Here is a 20,719-nt window from a genome sequence, read left to right as displayed (position 1 = left end):
TAATTTTTTAATTACAGTTTTACAGTGTATCTGAAATTTCTTTCGGAGACATTTGATATTCTCATTTTAAGTTTCCAGACTTCAGAAATTATTTTAACCTTTTAGGTACCAAAGATAATTTTTCTTGTCGTTTTTATTTATGAAAAAAAAAATATTGGTTCCGAGAAAGTCCAGGAAAGTTTGTTTTTGGTTATAAAAATTAAAACCTAAAAATAACGATTAGTTTGTGGTTATAAAAAAAAAAAAAACTAAAAAAATCCTATGTTAAACTCTTTTTTTTTTAAACAGGTTTGCTTGATGAGCAGGGTTGCCATAAATCTAAGTTCAGAAATATTTGATCACCTGATCAATCAGAATCAAAATTATTTCAATAAAACTTACCTACTACGGCGAAGGATTAAAGCATGAATAATAATTACGTAATGCTGACGTTGCTTAGTAACCTTGCGAGAGCGTCCACCCACGTGGCCTACTTAATATTCATAATCCACTCCTTCGCCATAGTAAAATAAATCGCCAGTTGGATTCTCACAGACACTTTTTACACCTCCCACCTCCCATGTTTACGTCAAATCCTTCCCAGCAGCGGATGTTATTGGAAAACTGGAGCCACAAAGCATAAACGTTTAAGCTAGAAATCCGAAAGTTCCCAAAGCTGATATTTTGATTGACGCCGTGGATACAGAAGGTAACAGCACGTCGCTTGAATGAATATTGCTTTGTGTTTTTGTGCGCTGGCAGCGCTATGATCTGCAACCGCAGGCCTGTGCTCGCATCATTCACGAATAGCCTATCAATCGCCCATGGATTTTAATTGCTAAAGATGTTTATCGCCCTCTGAAAGTTGTTAGGTTTCGCTTGAATCTCTAACAGATGGCTTTACATGTGTCGTGCTGCTTTTATGTTACTATATGACTAAGTTAAATGGCTGAGAGATATGTGCTAGCTGATATGATGCGATGAATGAGTATTGCTTGTATGCAATAGTGCGAGTCACTCTACACTTGTGTGCTATATTTGTCAGTGTAGAGACCGGGACTTATTTTAAGACCAGAAAAAGTAACTCCCGTTTTTTTTCACATTGATGATGAGGCCAGTAACTAACGACACAAGTAGCTATTTGCAACTATATCGTTCAATGTTAGGGTGAATCGCAGTGAAAGTTGAGTAATAGTGAAGACATGAAGGTTAGGTCAGTGTTATGTAATCAGTGCCAGCGGCGATGGATAATCGCTCTCTATTCCAGAAAACACCAGAACAAACACACCAACTCATGTGCTGCTCGCTCACCAGCACGGTTAAAAGTTAAAAAGCGGTCGCTAATATTCTTAATATTATAATTGGTAAAATGTATAATATATGTATAATGCTTAATATAATAATGCTTAAGCCCCCACGTTCTTCAGAACATTATCAGAATATTTTGACAGTACCATAAACATACCAGAAAAAAGGAAAAGAAATAGCTGAAAAAAACCCAAACATTTTCACTATTTCTTTTAAAGGAGTTGTTCACTTAAAAAAAAAAAAAAAAAAAAAAACTTTTGCTGATAATTTACTCACCTCCATGTCATCCAAGATGTCCATGTCATTTTTTCTTCCATCAAAAACCTTAATTTCTTTTTGACTGAAGTTCAGTCGAAAAGAAATTAAGGTTTTTGATGAAAACATTCAAGGATTTTTCTCCATATAATGGACTTCATTGGGAACCAAATGGTTCAAGGTCCAAATGACCGTTTCAGTGCAGCTTCAAAGGGCTTGAAACGACACCAGACGATGAATAAGGGTCTTATCTAGGACCCTTCGAGTCAAAAGATTTGAGAAAAGTCGAAAAAACTTTTCTCGAAAAAAGATTTGAACAGGAGAGTCACGAACCCTCATCACAGAACAGAGCAAGGCGAGCATTTGTGCTTATAAAGCTTAAACTTTTTTATTTATTTTTAAAATGACCGATCGTTTCGCTTGATAAGACCCTTATTCATCGTCTGGTGTTAAAGCCCTTTGAAGTTGCACTGAAACTCTCATTTGGACCTTGAACCGTTTGGTTCCCATTGAAATCCATTATATGGAGAAAATGCTGGAATGCTTTCATCAAAAACCTTAATTTCTTTTCGACTGAAGAAAGAAAGACATGGACATCTTGGATGACATGGGGGTGAGTAAATTATCAGCAAAAGTTTTTTCTTTTTAAAAAAACTGAACTACTTTAAAAAATAAAATGTTAAAACCAGTATAAAACCAGGCAAATTATATATGAACAAACCCCTCTGTAAAAAACTTCAGAATATATATATATATAAGGATAAAACTGTAAAGATTAGTGTATGTAAGTGCTTCTGAAGTGGAGATTTCTGACTCATTTTTAGAAAAAAAAAGCCTTTGACCTGTAACTGAAATCTACAGATGCAAATAAAAAAAGTGCTATGAAAGTAAACTTTAAAATGTATTTTGGATATTTTCTTACCACTTGTTATGAACTGCTCCGACACTTGGAGATGTAGATCCAAATGCAGCTTTATTAAGAATAGTCATACAGGCAGCGGTCGAGAATCAGCAGACAGGGCAATGGAGAACACACAGTGGGAATCCAAAAAACAGTCAGAGGTCAGGGCAGGCAGCAATAATCAAAAACCAAAAACCAAGAACAATCCAAAGTCAAAAACCGAAGACAAACACAAGAAAACGCTCAGAAATGCAGACACACAGTACAAGACTTCGCAAACAGTGAATGTGAACACAAAGGTATATATAGACAGACTAACAGGATGAGACACAGGTAAATGCAATCAGTGAATGAGGTACAGGTGAATATGATCAGTGCTGATGAGTCCGGGCAGTGAGTTCTGGGAAATGTAGTTGTGAGTGAAACATGAACATCTGGTGTGGAGTGCCCTCTGGTGACTCTCAAGGGCACTCCACCTGGTGACCGTTACACCACTAGTCTGAAATAACACTATATGAAAAGCCAAAAAGCCCAAAATCTTAAAATTGACGGATGCATGAAAAAAGTGTTTTTGCCTGTAGTGTATCGCCTTGATATATGAAGCTATGCCAAGCGTGTGTTTCAAACACATAGCCTACAAGTTGTAGCCTAATAGTTATTGAATTATCCCGCTTTTACAAAAAAAAAAAAAAAAAATGGTTTCCCAGCTCAAAGCTTTGGCTAAAATTATGGCAACTTTCTTCCTTCTAACGTTACTAAAAGGTTTGTTAAAAGTTATCTAGTCTTTAATAATGTTCACAAAAAAAGTTATTTAGCTTGTGTCGTTCATGAGCTCTACATTATTTTTTTTTGAAGCGTTCTAGTTTGTTTTTTTTAACGTTACCACTGGTTTCAGAATATTCAGAGAACATTCAAAAGTAACATAATTGTATAACATAATTGTCCCATAATTGTTTGCAAAATTACTAAATGGAAAGTTCACTTAATGCTAATATATATATATATATATATATATATATATATATATATAAACTTATTGCGACTTTTTATCTTGCAATTGTGAGATATGAAGATAGATTTGTGAGAAATAAAGGCGCAATTGCGAGATATAAAGTCGCAATTGTGAGATGTAAAGTCGTAATTCTGAGAAATAGGCGTAAAGTCGCAATTACGAGATATAAAGTAGCAATTCTGAGAAATAATGTTGCAACTGCGCAAAAAAAATGTGAGAAATTTTATCTCACAATTCTGACTTTGCACGTTTACATCTCGCAATTCTGACTTTATAATACATAATTGCGAGTTTATATCTCGAAATTCTGACATCTTTTCTCAGAATTTTGAGATATAAACTCGCAATTGCGAGTTATCAGGCCAGTTCTAAGGGGGAAATAAGACTAGCCTAACTTTTTCCCCCTCAGAATAGTTTTTATCTCACAATTCTGACTTTACAACACGCAGTTTCGACTTTATATCAGACATTTCTGACTTTATAACATGCAATTGCGTGACTTTTTATCAATCAATTCTGACTTTATAACACGCAATTGTGACTTTATATGACGCAATTGCGACTTTAGCCTATATCACGCAATTCTAACTTTATATCTCGAAATTCTGAGAAATAAAGTCGGAATTACGAGATGTAAACTCGTAAATTACTTTTTTTTATTTTTCATTCTGTGGTGGAAACAAGCTTCCATATAATGTTGATATAACCAAGAAATAACTTTAAAAAACATTTTAAACTTTTGGAAAAAATTAAAAATAACGTTTTCATAACTCAATGGGAACAATAGGAGAACGTTCTTAGAAGAACATCATTTTGTTGAGTTGCTGCTTATCTGCTGTAGATCAGGACCAACACTGGGCTATCCACCTTTTTCCTGTATATGAATTTTGGGAATGTAACTTAGTAAGCATGTGTTAAAAACAATCAGCGAAAGCATTTTCAAAAACAATAGGCCTAAGGCATTATTCCTTTAACCATTGATCAATCAGAGGGAATTTTCCTTTATAAGGAAATTTAAAAGTATAAAAGCATTAACAAATGACTTCAACAGACCAGGAATTCCCCAAAAACTTGATTATTTCTGGAGTGTTGCTTTGATAAAAAATGTTATTTAACTGGAACATTGAGTGATGATATTTCCAAGTGATTTCCGTCATTTTGGCAGACAAGTAATATTGTATTTACCCCTTTTAGAAACATTCCAGTAAACACTGCTATTATGGATTAGAAGTGAAAAGGGGAGACAATTACATTTTAAATATCTGTGTGAAAACAAACCTGGAAAGAGACGTGAGGATTTGGGGAGAAAAACAAGATATTTTTAGTACAGTTCTGCAGTGAATTATTCATTGGGCACAAACGCGTAGTATATGTTGTCTTTTTTTTTAACTACAGCTGAATAAAAAGGAGGGAAACAAAGAAAATAATCAGAAGGAAAAGAATGTAATGACTGAAAACAACTCAAGTCATAGAGTTATGTTACGTTATTAACATGAAGAAAATCACAGCTCATTCGGTCACTTATTATTTGTAGCTCAACCTTTTGATTTGAAATGATTTTTTTTTCGATTCTTTGAGTGGAACTTCCCCAAACCAAAAGTCCCTTTCATAATTTAGTCTTGTTAGGAAGAAGGTGGCATTATGAAATGAAAGTGTATAAGCTGATGTTCAGTGTGGATTAAACACTCAACGTTATAATGGTTTTAATCAACAGGGTGTTATATCTATACTTTTGTATCAAATCTTTTTTGAATGTTCCAATGACACGATGGCAACGCATCAGAAATATTGCCATAATTTGCGGTTATACAGACAAAGCTTTCTGTGTAATTCATTTCCATTATCCTAAGTAATACAGGATGTGAACTGGCTGGGCAACGAGTTACTCTGACCACATAAGCTAATGGACAATATTTATACGCTCCACATATAGTAGTAGTCACATGCTTTACTCGTGCATTTCCTGCTTCATCCCTATTGGCTGTTGGTAATCATTCCAAGAAAGTGCAAATGAGATCATGTGTAGTCATAGCACCTGTTTACCAGCTGAGTCATGAAGAGAACTCACCTATGCCATTTTAATCTGATTATAAGTTTTTGTTGCAAACCATAGTAATGTCACATATGCAGAAATTCCACTATTAATATTATAACTAAGGAATAAGGATCGAAGATAACAGGTTTAGTCTTAGGCTAAGACTCTTAGCTACTTCGATTTGGTTTTCAAATGAGGTGCTGTTTCTTCCCACGATCTTGTTTTTCATTTGCATTTATTTCCCTTAAACTTTAACAAGTTCAATTTTTTTATGAAAGGACACATATTTCACACAAAGGACACAATGTTTGACATCTGGTTAGTCTTGACCCACATATCTGAGGTTCTTAGAATACTGTGCCACTGTGTTTCTACTGTATTGTTGTTACTTTAACTTCTTAAAGGCCAAAACTGTACTGAAGCCAAGAGATTGGCTTAAGTACATATATATTATGAGGATTATACAATATATATATATATTATATATATTATGAGGATTATACAGTATACACTACCATCCAAACGTTTGGGGTAAGAAAAAAAATCTCTTATGGTCACCAAAGCTGCATTTATTTGATTAAAAATATACTAAAACAGTAATATAGTGAAATAATATTCCCATTTAAAAATAACTGTTTCCTATTTGAATATATTTTAAAATGTAATTTATTCCTGTGATTTCATGATGAATAGTCCAAAAGAACAGCATGTATTTGAAATGTAAATCTTTTGTTATATTCTAAATGTCTTCACTGTCATAATCGATTCATTTAACACATTCTTGCTTGAATAAAAGTATTAAATTCTTTAGTTTAAAAATCATACAGACCCCTAAACTTTTGAATGGTAGCATTGAAGACCGATGAATCCAAACTATATTGTGTTTACAAAGTGATCGGGTTGATCGTCACAAGCTTCGAATCAGAAATTATCTTTTGAGACTAATCATCCTCCCACAATTTCTGTTTTAAAAAGCAGACTTAATTCTTAATTTAGATACGATTAGGGTTGGGTATCGTTTGAATTTGAACGATTCTGATTCTGATTCCGATTTCTTGTTTCGATTCCGGTTCCTAACGATTCTCAATTCCGATTCTTTTAAGAGGCAGGGTCAAAAAAGTTTAGCTAACCTTGCTAACCAACGGCCTTTCTGAAGGAAATAATCCTTTCTGAAGGAAATACTCCTTCTGTAAAAATACTCCTTTTGTGACAAATTTTGCATTTTGCCGAGATTTCGTTATTTTTAGAAAAGTGAAGCCACACTTTGGATCGTCGACGTCAGGTACTCATCTTCGACTCACGTGGTTATGCAAACACTTCCGGTAGACGCTTCTTCGTTGGTGTTGTTCAGCGGTTTCTTCTTCCGCTCGGAAACTAGGAATCGAAATTTTAACTTTTGAACGATTCCGGGAAAAACAAAAAGTTAGTCTCGGTTCCAATCGATACTCGATACCCAACCCTAGATACGATGGGATGGGATGGTGGGATGTTGACTTGCACCACTTCACAAACAATGAAAGGAAGGAGAGTCTAAAAAAGGGGTGTCCAAACTCGCACCTGGAGCGCCTCTATCCTGCAGAGTTTAGCGCCAGCTTGCCTCAACACACCTGCCTGGAAGTTTCTAGTATACCAAAGACCTGGATTAGCTGGATCAGTTGTGTTTAATTGGGGTGGGAGCTAAACTCTTCAGGACAGTGGCCCTCAGGAAGAAGGATTGGAAACCCCTTTATTAGTCTAAGGCAGGATATTTCATGCTTATCTATGTTGTTTTATTTGTGGGCTCGTGGGAATGTTGAGGCAGTGAGCATCTGCAAATGAATAATTGGATGTGAAATGCCTCACCAACAGTAGTGCGGGATGCCGCGATCACAGTACACTGTGTGCTTATTGAACCACGTGGCCTGTCTGTGTTCACCCTAGAAGCTCCCTTATCTGGCCTCCTTCCAGGGAACCAACATGTCCAGTGACCCCCCTCCTCCTTACCCAGGCGGCCCCAATGCCCCACTTCTTGAGGAAAAAAATGGACAACCTCCAGTTTCTGGTAAATATCTTGATATTTTTTCCCTTCTCTTTAGACATTTGAAATGAACTTGTACTTTTTAAACCTGCTTTTAATAGGTGCAATGACTTGCTCGTCACCATCATTAGCTGCTCATTGAAACGTTGTACTAGGAAACCATGGCGACTTGAATGTAAACACTTTCCTCACAACCTTTCAATGGGCCACTAGAATTGCATGGAACTAGATGTCTTCGTTTCACTTAAAGGAGTAGTTCACTTTTGAAAAAAACTTTTGCTGATAATTTACTCACCCCCACGTCATCCAAGATGTCCATGTCTTTCTTTCTTCAGTCGAAAAGAAATTAAGGTTTTTGATGAAAGCATTCCAGCATTTTCTCCATATAATGGATTTCAATGGGAACCAAACGGTTCAAGGTCCAAAAGACGCTTTCAGTGCAAACTTCAATCTGTTCAAAGGGCTTTAAACGATTCCAGACGATAAATAAGGGTCTTTTCAAGCGAAACGATCGCTCATAAAAAAAAAAAAAAACGTTTTGATGAACAATTTCGAACAGGAGAGTCACGAACGCGCGTCACAGAACAGAGCAAGGCGACCATTTGAGCTTATAAAACTTAAACTTTATATTTTTTTTATGATTTTTTTCTTCCAGACGACAAATAAGGGTCTTATCAAGCGAAACGATCGCTCATTTAATAAATAAATAACAAAGTTTAAGTTTTATAAGCTCAAATGTTCGCCTTGCTCTGAACGAAATCGAACGTGAGAGTCACAAACATGCATCTCATTACAGAGCAAGGCGAGCATTTGAGCTTATAAAACTTAAAGTTTGTTATTTATTTTTTAAATGAGCGATCGTTTCGCTTGATAAGACCCTTATTCGTCGTCTGGAATCGTTTAAAGCCCTTTGAACAGTTTGCACTGAAACTGTCTTTTGGACCTTGAACCGTTTGGTTCCCATTGAAGTCCATTATATGGAGAAAATCCTGGAATGTTTTCATCAAAAACCTTAATTTCTTTTCGACTGATGAAAGAAAGACGTGGACATCTTGGATGACTTCGGGGTGAGTAAATTATCAGCAAAAGTTTTTTGAAAAGTGAACTACTCCTTTAATTATAGCAATGTTAAATGATGAAATAATAACTACAACAGTGAGCAGGAAAGACTACATATGAACATATGATTTAACTGTAAAATGTCTCGTTGAAACCCCACTGCAGTCTGTGTATAAAAATGTACTTTGATTTACAGTGGAATCATAAAGTCTGTTACTTCACTAGTGGTCTCATATGTTCGGACACCACTGTATGTTTGTAATTCATTTTGAGAGGAGCAAGTCTAGCAGAAGGAATACATGAATATTGAATATAATGCTATAATTGAAAAAAATATTGATATAAAGCTGTTTCCCTCAGCAGCCTCTGCTCCAGTAATGACAGGACCTCCACAAGGACAGCCGCTGCCCCCAGAATACGGGCCTCCACCTTATGAAGCCACACCTGGCTTTGTTCCTCCACACGTCCCAGGCGAAGGTCCCAAGCCTATGGCTATGCCTATGCATATGCACATGCCTATGCCTCATCCTCACGGTGGGTGTGCCAACCAAACTCACACACTAATACATCAGCAGCCATTCACAGATCATTAGTATTTTAGAGCAGTGTTGTAGTACTCGAGACTCGGACTCGTCTCGGACTCGAGACCATATTTTAATGGTCTTGGTCTTGTCATGGACTCGTGTCCATTTGGACTCGGAATTGTCTCGTACTCGAACATTTTTATTTTTAGGACTCGGAATTATTCCCAAATCCACTCGAGTTCAATTCAAAAATATTTTTCATGATTATTAATGTATGTTAATAAAATATTTCTTTAAATTGATTGACACGCCCAGTGATTGGTGATTTTCTAGTGCGCAACTGCGCATGACAAATTGTAATAAAATTACTTTTAACACCACCTACTATGTGGCCTTTTTACCCTAAACTGATCATATTTTTTAAACTCTAAGTAAATTCAGTAAAAAAAAAAAAAAAGTATTTCTCTAAATAAATAAAAGTAAATTAGGTAATCAACCCTCACTGGTCTCGGTCTCGACTCGGACTCGACCGTCTCTGGTCTCGGACTCGACTCTCTGTGGACTCGGTCTTGACTCGGACTCGATTCTCTCTGGTCTCGGTGTCGCCTCGGACTCGAGTGAGGTGGTCTCGACTACAACAGTGTTTCAGAGAGAAGAACTAGCAATAATGCTGAATCAAAATGATGTAATGCGACATGTTTCGAGCAACAAGGGATTTGACCACTATTACACAGAAAATTGTAAAAGTGTAATAATACATTTAAGTATTGTGTTATATGAACTAACTACCTATAGTATATAGGGTTAGGATTAGGTTTTGGTTCAGGGTTAGTTGCATGTAATGTGTAACTTACAGTTATTATTGTAGCAATTATATTGCATGTAACTTGTAACAAGAACACTGTAAATAAAAATGTTTCTAAAATCTTACATCAAAATGTAATAACTGCCTCTGAATTGACACTGTTTTAGGTTACTGTTGTAGGTGTTGCTGCCTTTCTAAAATCTTGTAGATAGTTAAAGTTTTAATTATAAGGTTTTTTTTTTATCAAATACTCACTCATACGTCGTAAACCTGTAAGACTTTCATTCATCTATCTTAGAAACACAAATGAAGATGTTTTTTAATTAGATCTGAGAGCTTTTTCTGTTGACAGCTACATAATTATCACCTTGTCGCTTTTAAAAAGTTAATAAAGAGATCATAAAACGAATGCATATGAATCGAGTGGATTAGTCCAAATATTCCTAAGAGACTGGATAACTATACGATAACCAGATTCAATTCAGGTTTTAATTCTCTTATAAACATTGCCCGATTAATGGGTGAGGATAAACCTCATTGGTTCTTGCAGAAGCTCAAACATGCTGCGTAACTTGAGAAGGAACCTCATTGGCTATTGCACGTCAAGCGAACATGCTCGAGCTTCCGTTTACCGTAATTGACGTGTGAGTAGATTCATGTTTTTGTTAATAAAAGCCTTAATTAAATCTGTTTATCACATAAAGCAATCATGCCAAGATACAATCTATATGTGTAGAACTATCTTCAAGGGATAGTTCACCCATTACTCAACCTCATGCAAACAAAAATGAAAATTTGTAGAAAAATAATCCATACGACCCCAATGGATGAATCAGTAGAAGTGAAACGATAGGCTAGGTGTGTAAGAAAAATATGATTTAAAAAAAAAAAAGATCAATCGCGATCGATATGTTACATGTCAAACGTGCAACAGCCGTTCAATGGCATTATATGGGCTCACAAAGATGGATAATTTTCTTGCAAATGTTTGTTTGAAACAGTCATATACAATCGGGGATGGGATGATGGTGAGTAAATGATGAGAGAATTTCAATTTTTGTGTGAACTAACTTTAACCTCAAAATTGATGTGCTGCAGGTGGTTACTACGCTCCCCCTGGACACTTTCCTCATCCAATAGCGGAGCACTATGGTCCGGGGCCCAGTCACTTTGGTCCAGGTCACACAGCCACAGTTCTCTCCCCTCCTGGTGCCACCACCACCGTGACCGTTCTACAGGGGGAGATGTTTCAGTCGACTCCAGTGCAGACGGTTTGTCCACACTGCCAACAACCAATCACCACCCGCATCAGCCACGACATCGGCCTCATGAATACTCTAATCTGCATGTTCTGCTTCTTTGTCGGGTAAGTGACGAACTGAACGGCACAATCTCTCTGTGAAATCATTTCTCGGTTTTCTTTTTCTGCATGTTGGACGGCCTACATGTCTTTGTCTTTGAGTTGGCGGACAAAACATTTTATAAGAAATAATAATAAAAGCGTATGCTTAAAGGAGTAGTTCACTTTTCAAAAAACTTTGCTGATAATTTACTCACCCCCACGTCATCCAAGATGTCCATGTCTTTCTTTCTTCAGTTGAAAAGAAATTAAGGTTTTTGATGAAAACATTCCAGGATTTTTCTCCATATAATGGACTTTAATGGGAACCAAACGGTTCAAGGTCCAAAAGATCGTGACTCTCCTGTTCGAAATCGCTCATCAAAACGTTTTTTTTTTTAATGAGCGATCGTTTCGCTTGATAAGACCCTTATTCATCATCTGGAATCGTTTAAAGTCCTTTGAACAGTTTGCACTGAAACTGTCTTTTGGACATTGAACCGTTTGGTTCCCATTGAAGTCCATTATATGGAGAAAAATCCTGGAATGTTTTCATCAAAAACCTTAATTTCTTTTCGACTGTAGAAAGAAAGACATGGACATCTTGGATGACATGAGTAAATTATCAGCAAAAGTTTTTTTTAAAAGTGAACTACTCCTTTAACTGCTAAATAAGGTTTTTCTTAATATAAAGAGGCTTTTTTTTCTTCATTATAATTTCAGGACAGTTGTGTCACGCTCACTTTTTTAACTTTATGCATAACGTCATACAACTTTTAAAGTTGAAGTTACATTTAACTTCATACAAAATATCTACACCACTGTTCAAAAGTTTGGGGATTTTTAATGTTTTTGAAAGAAGTCTCTTGCTTGATCAAAAGTTCAATAAAAACAGTAATTAGTGACATTATTACAATTGAAAATGACGGTTTTCTTTTGTTATATATTAAAATAGTAATTTATTCCTGAAAACGGAATTTATCGGCATCATTACTCCAGTCTTCAGGGTCACATGATCCTTCAGAAATCCTTCTAATATGATCTGATTTGATTTTCAAGAAACATTTCTTATCGTTATTATCGATATTGAAAACGCGCTGCTTAATATTTTTGTGGAAACAAAAGAACAGCATTTATTTGAAATATAAACCTTTTGTGACATTACGAATCTCTCTTTGGATCATTTCAATGCGTCTTTGTCAATAAAAGTATTCCTTTCTTTCGAAAAATCTTACGGACCCCAAACATTTGAATAGTAGTGTAAATGAATTTTAAAACCGAAATTAAAAACGTGCACCATACAAGAGGTGCATTCAGGCCATGCATGCATTGCATTGCATTTTTGATGTAGTTGTGAATAAATGAATATACACACTGAGCTCTGAATGTGAGCTCTTGAGATCCCTCATGACTTTTGTCTTTGTTGTACAGTTGTGATCTAGGTTGCTGCTTGATCCCCTGTATGATTGACGACCTCAAGGATGTGACACACACGTGCCCCAACTGCAAGGGCTATATTTACACATACAAGCGCATATGCTAACAGTCTATCCCATTAACGATCGTGCTGTGACCTCATTCTGGTGGGTGTTGACGACTCACTCTCATTTCCTTCTGCTATCGCCTCAGCTGACGGCTCGTATTTCTAGCCATTTTTCGCTTTATGTAACTATAGATTCTCACATTTAATTTCCAGGTACTTGATGTAGTTACTGACACCTCTAAAATGAAGCAGAGGGCACGTTTTTATATGCACAATGGTCATTGTTTCATCAAAACACTGTTTCAATTTTTTTTTTTTTTTTTTTTTAGCAGTAAAGCAAAGTGTAACCATCTAGAAAATATGTGAAAAGGGTAACCTTAAGCTCATTTGTGAATATTACTGAGTAGCGAAAACAACTGAATTTCACTACAGGGTCAGTATTGTTGGAATGTAGGATTATTATTTTATGCATTATTGTTTTATTTTAACATATTGAAATGAAAGTCTTTAATAGCTGGGTCTGGGACTGTTTAACATTGTCCTGGAGTAACATTGTTGCTTTTACATGTGAAAATTGCGTCTATATTTGGCATTTTATGCAAATGTTATGGGGGAAAATTTTTTTTTCACTTTTGTCATGTTTTCAGTTTCTCATGTTTGTCGACGAGACTCATTTGATTTGATATGCTTATGAAACGTGCGCGTCATTTTATTTGACAGGTTTTTATTGAGAAGGAATATGTATGTCCTTTTAGTAATTTAGGGATACTCGATAGCTCTTTAATATGCCGTGCTGTTCACGTTAGGGTCATATTTGTGGAATTCAACCAATATACATTTAATATGTTTTTGAACTGTGAATCTGAACTATAGCCATGGTGCTTTTCTAACCACTACACTAGCTGTTCTGTGTTGTCGTCAATAAGCTGTTTGAGCCTTCTCTAAACTATCATCGGTTATCCAGGTCCGTTTACCGGTCATTACTAAACTAGGTCTGTTTGCTGATATTAAGATCAGTGTAGAAACATCTCTAATCACATATTTATTTTAACATTTATTCTGGCCAGAACTGCTGAACAACATGTTTAGAAGTGGCAGATGCGTTATTTTTTTTTTTAGATTTCTACTTAACATGGTGAAGTTGTTGTCGTCGTCTTCTTCAAAAAGGGAAGAAATCTCTTGTAAAGGCTGTTCAAAGCTGCTTTGCTGTTGGAGTTCACCAGCATGATGAAATGCGCTGCATGGCATCACTGTAATCTTGCATATAGCGCTCTATTGGGCCATATGTCCCCTCAGTGTGTCAAGCTGGGCTTGTTGCTGCACTGGGCTTCATAACTCAAATCAGATTAACCGTTCACTTATTAATACTGTGTGTAACAGGTCACAAGGACTTAAATGATTATTGTCCTGATTTTTCCTTTTTTTGTGGTCAGATTGTGATTTCTGTGGAATCATCCAAAGAGATTTGTTTTTGTTATTTGGTCATTTCGGAATAGATGTTTGTTCTGGTTGTGAAATTGTAAACTTTCAAAATCCATTTTGCTCTGTCCGACAATGTGAATTATTGCTGAAATGGTACAGAAAATGGTACAAAAGCTACAACATCCACAGTGCTCAGACACTATATATATATATATATATATATATATATATATATATAAGCACTGTATTATTAATTATCATTAAGGTCGATTGTCCTTTTTTTTTTTCCTTTTTATGTAGTCAGACTTGTTATTTCTCAGGATTGTTTCCTTTATTTGATAATTTCTGAATAACTCTGTATGAAATTCAAACACTACAACATCAGCAGTGATTAGACTATCGCTCGGTTTCACAGACAAGACTTAAGCCTAGTCCCAGACTAAAATGCATGTTTGAGCTGTCTAACCAAAAGCAAAGTGCACTGACATTTCTTAAAATATGTCAGCAACATTTTTTTGTCTCATTGTTTGTCTTTTTTTATAAGGCATGTTTATAAAAGACACTTAAATGTCCTAAGTGAACTAACGCCCTAACGCCTAATCCTGGTTTAATCGAGCCTTGTCTGTGAAACCAGGCCTATGTATCTCAATTTGAGGTAGCTAAAGCCTAAAACTACACCATGTAACTCTTGTCCCTGAAGGGTAAAACAAAATGTGTTTTGGTCGTGCTACGGCTCTAGCATCAGTTTACCAGTGTTCAGGGGTTTATTTGGGAGGTTTGCCGTTTTGAATGATTTACGGTGAATTTTTCTCGTTTATTGTGACGCAAACTTTAGTCTTCATGCTAATGCAAACACATGAACGCGGAGCTACTTTTCTCTGTGTACGGATACGGATAGATCCTGACACGCACGGGCGAATGTATATATTTTTATCCACAAAATCCGTCCCGAAAGCTCAAAAATATGAATCGTAAATAGATTCATCAAAGTGTATTGGGCAAAAGTAAAGACATTTGGACAACATTTTCTAATTAATAACAAGTTCAGATATTAATCATCTTTTTCCTGTAGACAATCTGCCAATATTATAGCCGTTTAAAAATCGGAATATCCGTCTTTCCATTGTTGTATTTAACATGAAGGAAAAAAAATAGCAATTGCTAGTGTGTGCTATATGTATTTAAACTTGCTATCTCATTGTAAATGATTCTTTTTAATCAGATCTGTCAAATGAACGCTGGATTTTTCATAGTATTTGCACATTTGCCTCATACGTGTATGCAGGCGTCGCAAAACGACTTTTGCCACATTTAAAGGGTTAGTTCACCCAAAAATGAAAATTAAGTCATTAATTACTCACCCCCATGCTGTTCCAACCCCGTAAGACCTTCGTTCATCTTCGGAACACAAATAAAGATATTTTTGATTGAATCTGAGAGCTGGATCAGTCCTAATTAGACTGCTTAAGGGACTGGCTCTTGACGGCCCATAAAGTCATTAAAGAAAAGGTTTAAATATTCCATGTGCCTACAGCGGCTCAATTATAAGTTTATCAAGCGACGAGACTACTTTTTGTGCGAAAAAAACATAAATAACGACTTGCATGCGCGAGAACTGAGACGAGGACGTTCTCATTCGTCTACTTCTTGTTACCGCTCGGCTGCTCACCGCTTAGGAGTTTTACCGCCCCCTACCGTATAAGATGATGATCCATATATAAGGCGCTCCGGATTATAAGGAACACTGTCGTTTTTTGAGAAGATTAAAGGCTTTTAAGTGCACCTTATAGTGCGAAAAATACGCAAATTGAAAAGCGTATATACAGCGAGCATCTTCCTCTGCTTGTAAACAGAAAGTTTTGCGCTTCCAGCTATATCAGCACATCATCTTATACGGTAGGTGGCGGTAATACTCCTAAGTGGTGAGCAGCCGAGCGGTAACAAGAAGTAGACGAATGAGAACGTCCTCGTCTCAGTTCTCGCGCATGCGCCCATAAAGAAGTAATGGAATAGTGGAATAAAGTCGTTATTTATGTTTTTTTTCGCACAAAAAGTAGTCTCGTCGCTTGATAAACTTATAATTGAGCCGCTGTAGGCACATGGAATATTTAAACCTTTTCTTTAATGACTTTATGGGCCGTCAAGAGCCAGTCCCTTAGGCAGTCTATGTAGGACTGATCTAGCTCTCAGATTCAATCAAAAATATCTTTATTTGTGTTCCGAAGATGAACGAAGGTCTTACGGGGTTAGTACAGCATGGGGGTGAGTAAATTAATGACTTAATTTTCATTTTTGGGTGAACTAACCCTTTAATTTCTTTATTTATTTAATCGAAAATTAACCAAGACCTATAAAATCATCAAGATACCTCTCCATCAAAATATATGATGTCTTGTTTGATTACTGAAAGATAATCTCCAGTAAATATGCATGTTCATGAGGTTTACTTGCACAATCCAGGCTGGCTCCCTTTAATCTAATATGCTCTTGACTACGTACTAGGTCTACTTGCTTTGTGAAGTGACTTGATGCTGTTGCAGACAGTAGATGTCAAGCTTGTGTTACAGGAATGCAGTTGTAGATAGATGCCTTGAGAATAGTCCGTGGCACACCAGATGCCACGCTCAACTGAAGTCTCAAATGTGTATGTAAAACAAAACTTGTGAACTTAATGATTATTTGAACAAATAAAAAGACTATAACATGTAAGAGGTGTTATTTTATTACTCGCACACACACACACACACAAGAATGAATGTCAGGCCAGAACAACACAGATGTAAACGATGTGGTGATGTACATTGTTACAGTTAGTTTAATCCATATAAATGATTGAAAAGAATTATATACATATAATGAAAACAGAATATTTTATTATTAACACATATTTTGAGTCTCAAAGTCCAAGACTGATTTAGTCTCTCCAACGATGACCACATTGTATATTGCAGCACTTGTAGAAAGTTGTCATTGGTTCATCAGCAGACCTAGTTTGAATCTGCATAAAGTAGGCCCGTGGGTGTTCGCATTTTGGACAAGGTTCTTCAAAGAAAAAAGAAAATGTTATACTCAAACACACTTATTTAAAGCCACCTGAATGTGTGATTAAACACACATTTAAGTATTTTTATTACAGTAGGATACACTGTTTTACCTGGAGTAGAATCAACATTTTCCCAAGCAGCAGCGCCCCCGAGAACATCATCAACCTCCTTCAGTTTGGGGTACTTCCTGCAATTTACCTGTCACAATATCCAACCAATTATTTCAACACACATCAAATGTATATGTATTATAGCAGATTTTTTTATGCTGCCACAGTCTCAAAAACCTACATTGATGACGTTTTTGAGGGATGTTCTAATAAGTGAACTTTTCCACACACACAGCAGCCAATTTGGCCAGTACATGTTCAAGTTACAGATATTTGAATATATATTTATTATGAAATCTTATCTAAATTATTAAATTGAAAGCTTTTCGATTTTTTTGCCAGATAATCTCATTGTTTGCGGATAATACATACATATATTAGAAATACTTTAACAATTTTAAATCCACATTTTAAAGTGCAACGCTTTGTTTTGCTAATGTTGGAGCATTTGGGTTGGAGGATATCATTTATTAATCAAAATAACCCACCAAAATGGATAGTGGGTTGAGAAGTGTTACACGCCATGGTTGATTTTAGGTCTTTTGTTAACATTTATATGACCAAAAACCCTTGGTGGACTGAGAGAGTGGCTGCTACCCAACCGACATACTCACTATTTAGGTTCTTCTTCTGCATATTAACCTTGTGACTGTTTCAAAAAAAGTGTTTTATATAGTGAATGTAATCCAAACATATTACATCCGTCATGTGGTCATTGCCATGTGACCTACAGTTTCATGTACACTAATGTACATTTCATGTTCTAAAATAAAAGCGTACACATTGTTCACATATTACATGTATATGAATGGAACGTTCACATTGTGCAATTGTTCAAATCACGTTTACAATCGAACAATCACTCTATTCCATGTGTAATTTAATCAAAGCTTTGCATCATCAGACAAGTTCGAATCAAACTGTCACATCACTTCATCTTTTGACTTCATTCGAATCGAACGTTCAAATTATTTATGTGTTCCATTTTCACGTGTTCGTTTATATGTTGTGGTGGTAACTTCACATTAACTTACCTTCCTCGTGACATTGTGCACATATGGGCATGTATTACACGCAAATCTGAAGCATCTTTGTCCTTCCTCCACGATTAAAACATTCCCACAAGTTGGACAAAACATAAGCATTTTCAACGGTTTTATATACTATTGTTTACTAAATACTGGTATTGTTTTTCTGATCCAATTAAAGTTGGTGTTTACACACATTATTCTCAGCTGCAGTTGCTAGAACTTGCTACAGGAAGCACATGATAATAAACGTGCCTCACTATTCTAGGCTCGACATGAAACGTAATATAAACACAATTAAACCTTCATTATAGAGTGTATATACGTAATAAAAATGTTATATATAACTAGCAATGTATAAAATTGTTGAATTAAATGATATATTAAATAGCTAATCACGGAAATGTAATTTAAAAACGTACGCGGAACTAAAATTTGGTGCATCATATAAACCTTCCGACAGCGTATGTTAATTTTACGAAGAAAGCTGAAACGCAGCATGTTGATGTTACAGTTTCATCAGAAATAATCTCCGTAAAATGCTTTATGTATTATTTCCATATTCTATTTATATTCATTGTCAACTTTTATATGTCTAGTACTTCTGTATATATTCTTAAATCGGTAATTTTTTGCTTATTATAAGTTTAAAATGGATGAATTAATGGAAGAAAACCCAAAGAATGTTGACGTGGCTGACTTTGCCGAGAAAAGCGCTGTAGATGAAGTTAAAGAGGAGCAAGAAGAAGAAGAAGAGGATGAGGAGGCATTGCCTCATTCTGAATTTCTTGATATCTTTGAGGAAGGTTTGGCTCTGATAGTGCAGGACCCTTTACTGTGTGACCTGCCAATTCAGGTGTACCATCAAATAGCCTTACAATTAAGTTTTTATTCGAATAATGTTAAAATCAACGATTATTAATGACTTTCGGCAGAACATTTCTTTATAATCTTTTCTGCTCCCTGAAATTTCTTCCATCTGTCCAGGTCACATTGGAGGAGGTGAACTCTCAGGTGGCTCTGGAATACGGTCAGGCCATGACTGTTCGTGTGTGTAAGGCTGATGAAGAAGTCATGCGTGAGTTTTCTTGAAGTCGCTCTGAATTGTCACACATTTATTGATTCTAACCGGATCAAATCTCTTCACAGCTATCGTGGTTGTGCAGTCTGCTACGGTTCTGGATCTCAAGAAAGCCATTCGCAGATATATGGAGCTGAAACAACAGCGAGAGGGAGGTGTCAAGCACATCAGCTGGTAAGACATGAAAAATGTGCCAGGTAGGCTACATGATACTGTAGGTTTCAATAGGTAATCCTCCCCCCCTAATCTATGTACCCTATCAAGGAAATACGTCTGGAAGACATTTCATTTGGTCTTCAACGGAGAGAAATTAGAAGATGACGAGAGAAAGCTGAAGGAGTGAGTCCAAACAATCGGCTGCTTTTGTAGAAATGTGTGAAAACTGCACAATAGTTAATTTGCTTTTGAATTACGTTAATTACGGGATTTAAATATGACTGTGCTTTCCTTTTATTCTCAGCTACGGGATCAGGAACAGAGATGAAGTGACATTTTTGAAGAAACTAAAGAAAAAATGAACACGGACAATCTCCAGTTATTATTTATCACTTTAATTTGTACATAGTCGAGACATTTAAAGGAATGGTTCATCCAAAAAGGAAAACTCATCCTCATGGCATTCAAAACACTTTATGTTGTTATTTTCTGTGGAACAAAAAGCCTTTTTTTTTTTTTTTTTTTGCCCCAAAATGCTTTTTAACCTCTTTTCAACACAACAACATTTAAGTGACTACACTGCTGTCCAACTTTAAACAAAATCAACCAAAGGAAAGATTTTTACTTGAATAACAACCTAAATTTCATATGATTTCAGGAGTTTTGAAATAGTGTACAAGTTTTATGTTTTATAGTTTATAGTTTTTTGTCCTTTTTGGAACATGGCAGCTGTGGTCACCATGAACTCTGGACAATGTCCTTAAAAAAAATCACCTTTTTTATTTCACTGAACAAACACAGGCAGCAACTACAAAACAAAAACAGAAACCTGATATGTCATGCAAATACAAATGTTAGGCAAGGATGCAAATGTTGGCTAGGCCTAGTTGATGAACTTGATGTTATTAATATACATATATTAATATACATCCACAAAACTCACTGTAACTACACATCTTATAAGGGTCTTTAAAGTCATATTTGTGGGATTTTATGTTGCTTTTACATTGATCAAAATACTAAAATCGGAACATGATTAAAATACACGTTGTTTTTAAGAGTGCAGTTTTATTCCCCTTGTTGTAAATGTAATATAGTCTCACCAGAACCTTCTATAAAACTAAATATAAACTAAATAGACAGTTACAGGTTAAGACCCTT

The 20,719-nt window shown here is 35.8% G+C and overlaps 3 protein-coding genes across 9 annotated transcripts; 2 read left to right on the top strand and 1 right to left on the bottom strand.

Annotated features, from left to right (window-relative positions):
- Positions 1–533: 533 nt before the first annotated feature.
- On the top strand, positions 534–15,539 carry cdip1 (cell death inducing p53 target 1). 5 transcript variants are annotated; one of them, XM_089128760.1, is made up of 5 exons: positions 534–688; positions 7,438–7,531; positions 8,930–9,100; positions 10,994–11,261; positions 12,666–15,539. In XM_089128760.1, exons 2-5 carry the CDS (start codon positions 7,447–7,449, stop codon positions 12,775–12,777), a joined length of 636 nt encoding a protein of 211 aa, XP_088984886.1. In that variant the 5' UTR covers positions 534–688; positions 7,438–7,446; the 3' UTR covers positions 12,778–15,539. The 5 variants fall into 5 exon arrangements, with proteins under 5 accessions (XP_088984886.1, XP_039543341.1, XP_039543340.1 ...); XM_039687407.2 differs by having other exon boundaries at positions 7,411–7,531; XM_039687406.2 differs by having other exon boundaries at positions 535–688; positions 8,927–9,100.
- Positions 15,540–16,843: 1,304 nt separating this feature from the next.
- On the bottom strand, positions 16,844–18,582 carry polr3k (polymerase (RNA) III (DNA directed) polypeptide K). Its single transcript, XM_039686313.2, has 3 exons — positions 18,328–18,582; positions 17,294–17,381; positions 16,844–17,181 (listed from the first exon to the last, which is right to left on the bottom strand). The coding sequence occupies exons 1-3, from the start codon at positions 18,436–18,438 to the stop codon at positions 17,054–17,056; spliced, it is 327 nt and encodes a 108-aa protein (XP_039542247.1). The 5' UTR covers positions 18,439–18,582; the 3' UTR covers positions 16,844–17,053.
- Positions 18,583–18,759: 177 nt separating this feature from the next.
- snrnp25 (small nuclear ribonucleoprotein 25) lies at positions 18,760–20,616 on the top strand. Of its 3 annotated transcripts, none has more exons than XM_039687207.2 (6): positions 18,760–18,869; positions 18,968–19,177; positions 19,309–19,399; positions 19,471–19,576; positions 19,667–19,741; positions 19,863–20,616. In XM_039687207.2, the coding sequence occupies exons 1-6, from the start codon at positions 18,861–18,863 to the stop codon at positions 19,918–19,920; spliced, it is 549 nt and encodes a 182-aa protein (XP_039543141.2). In that variant the 5' UTR covers positions 18,760–18,860; the 3' UTR covers positions 19,921–20,616. The 3 variants fall into 3 exon arrangements, with proteins under 3 accessions (XP_039543141.2, XP_039543139.2, XP_039543140.2); XM_039687206.2 differs by having other exon boundaries at positions 18,796–18,855; XM_039687205.2 differs by having other exon boundaries at positions 18,779–19,177.
- The last annotated feature ends 103 nt before the right edge of the window (positions 20,617–20,719 follow it).

The sequence above is a fragment of the Pimephales promelas genome, chromosome 3, assembly GCF_988280905.1.
Source record: "Pimephales promelas chromosome 3, fPimPro1.hap1.1, whole genome shotgun sequence".
In the NCBI taxonomy this organism is placed as follows: Eukaryota; Metazoa; Chordata; class Actinopteri; order Cypriniformes; family Leuciscidae; genus Pimephales; species Pimephales promelas.
This window is presented reverse-complemented; position numbering and strand designations above follow the sequence as displayed.

What these genes read in the sequence shown, in the direction of transcription:
- polr3k (XM_039686313.2), bottom strand. Translation starts at nt 18,438, where the DNA reads ATGCTTATGTTTTGTCCAACTTGTGGGAATGTTTTAATCGTGGAGGAA. An exon ending in TGCACAATGTCACGAGGAAG is followed by an intron (nt 17,382 to 18,327) that starts GTAAGTTAATGT and finishes ATATTGTGACAG; the next exon opens with GTAAATTGCAGGAAGTACCC. An exon ending in AAATGTTGATTCTACTCCAG is followed by an intron (nt 17,182 to 17,293) that starts GTAAAACAGTGT and finishes TTTTCTTTGAAG; the next exon opens with AACCTTGTCCAAAATGCGAA.
- snrnp25 (XM_039687207.2), top strand. An exon ending in GGTGTCAAGCACATCAGCTG is followed by an intron (nt 19,577 to 19,666) that starts GTAAGACATGAA and finishes TACCCTATCAAG; the next exon opens with GAAATACGTCTGGAAGACAT. An exon ending in GACGAGAGAAAGCTGAAGGA is followed by an intron (nt 19,742 to 19,862) that starts GTGAGTCCAAAC and finishes TTTTATTCTCAG; the next exon opens with CTACGGGATCAGGAACAGAG.
- cdip1 (XM_039687406.2), top strand. Translation starts at nt 7,447, where the DNA reads ATGTCCAGTGACCCCCCTCCTCCTTACCCAGGCGGCCCCAATGCCCCA. An exon ending in GCCTATGCCTCATCCTCACG is followed by an intron (nt 9,101 to 10,993) that starts GTGGGTGTGCCA and finishes GATGTGCTGCAG; the next exon opens with GTGGTTACTACGCTCCCCCT. An exon ending in ATGTTCTGCTTCTTTGTCGG is followed by an intron (nt 11,262 to 12,665) that starts GTAAGTGACGAA and finishes TTTGTTGTACAG; the next exon opens with TTGTGATCTAGGTTGCTGCT.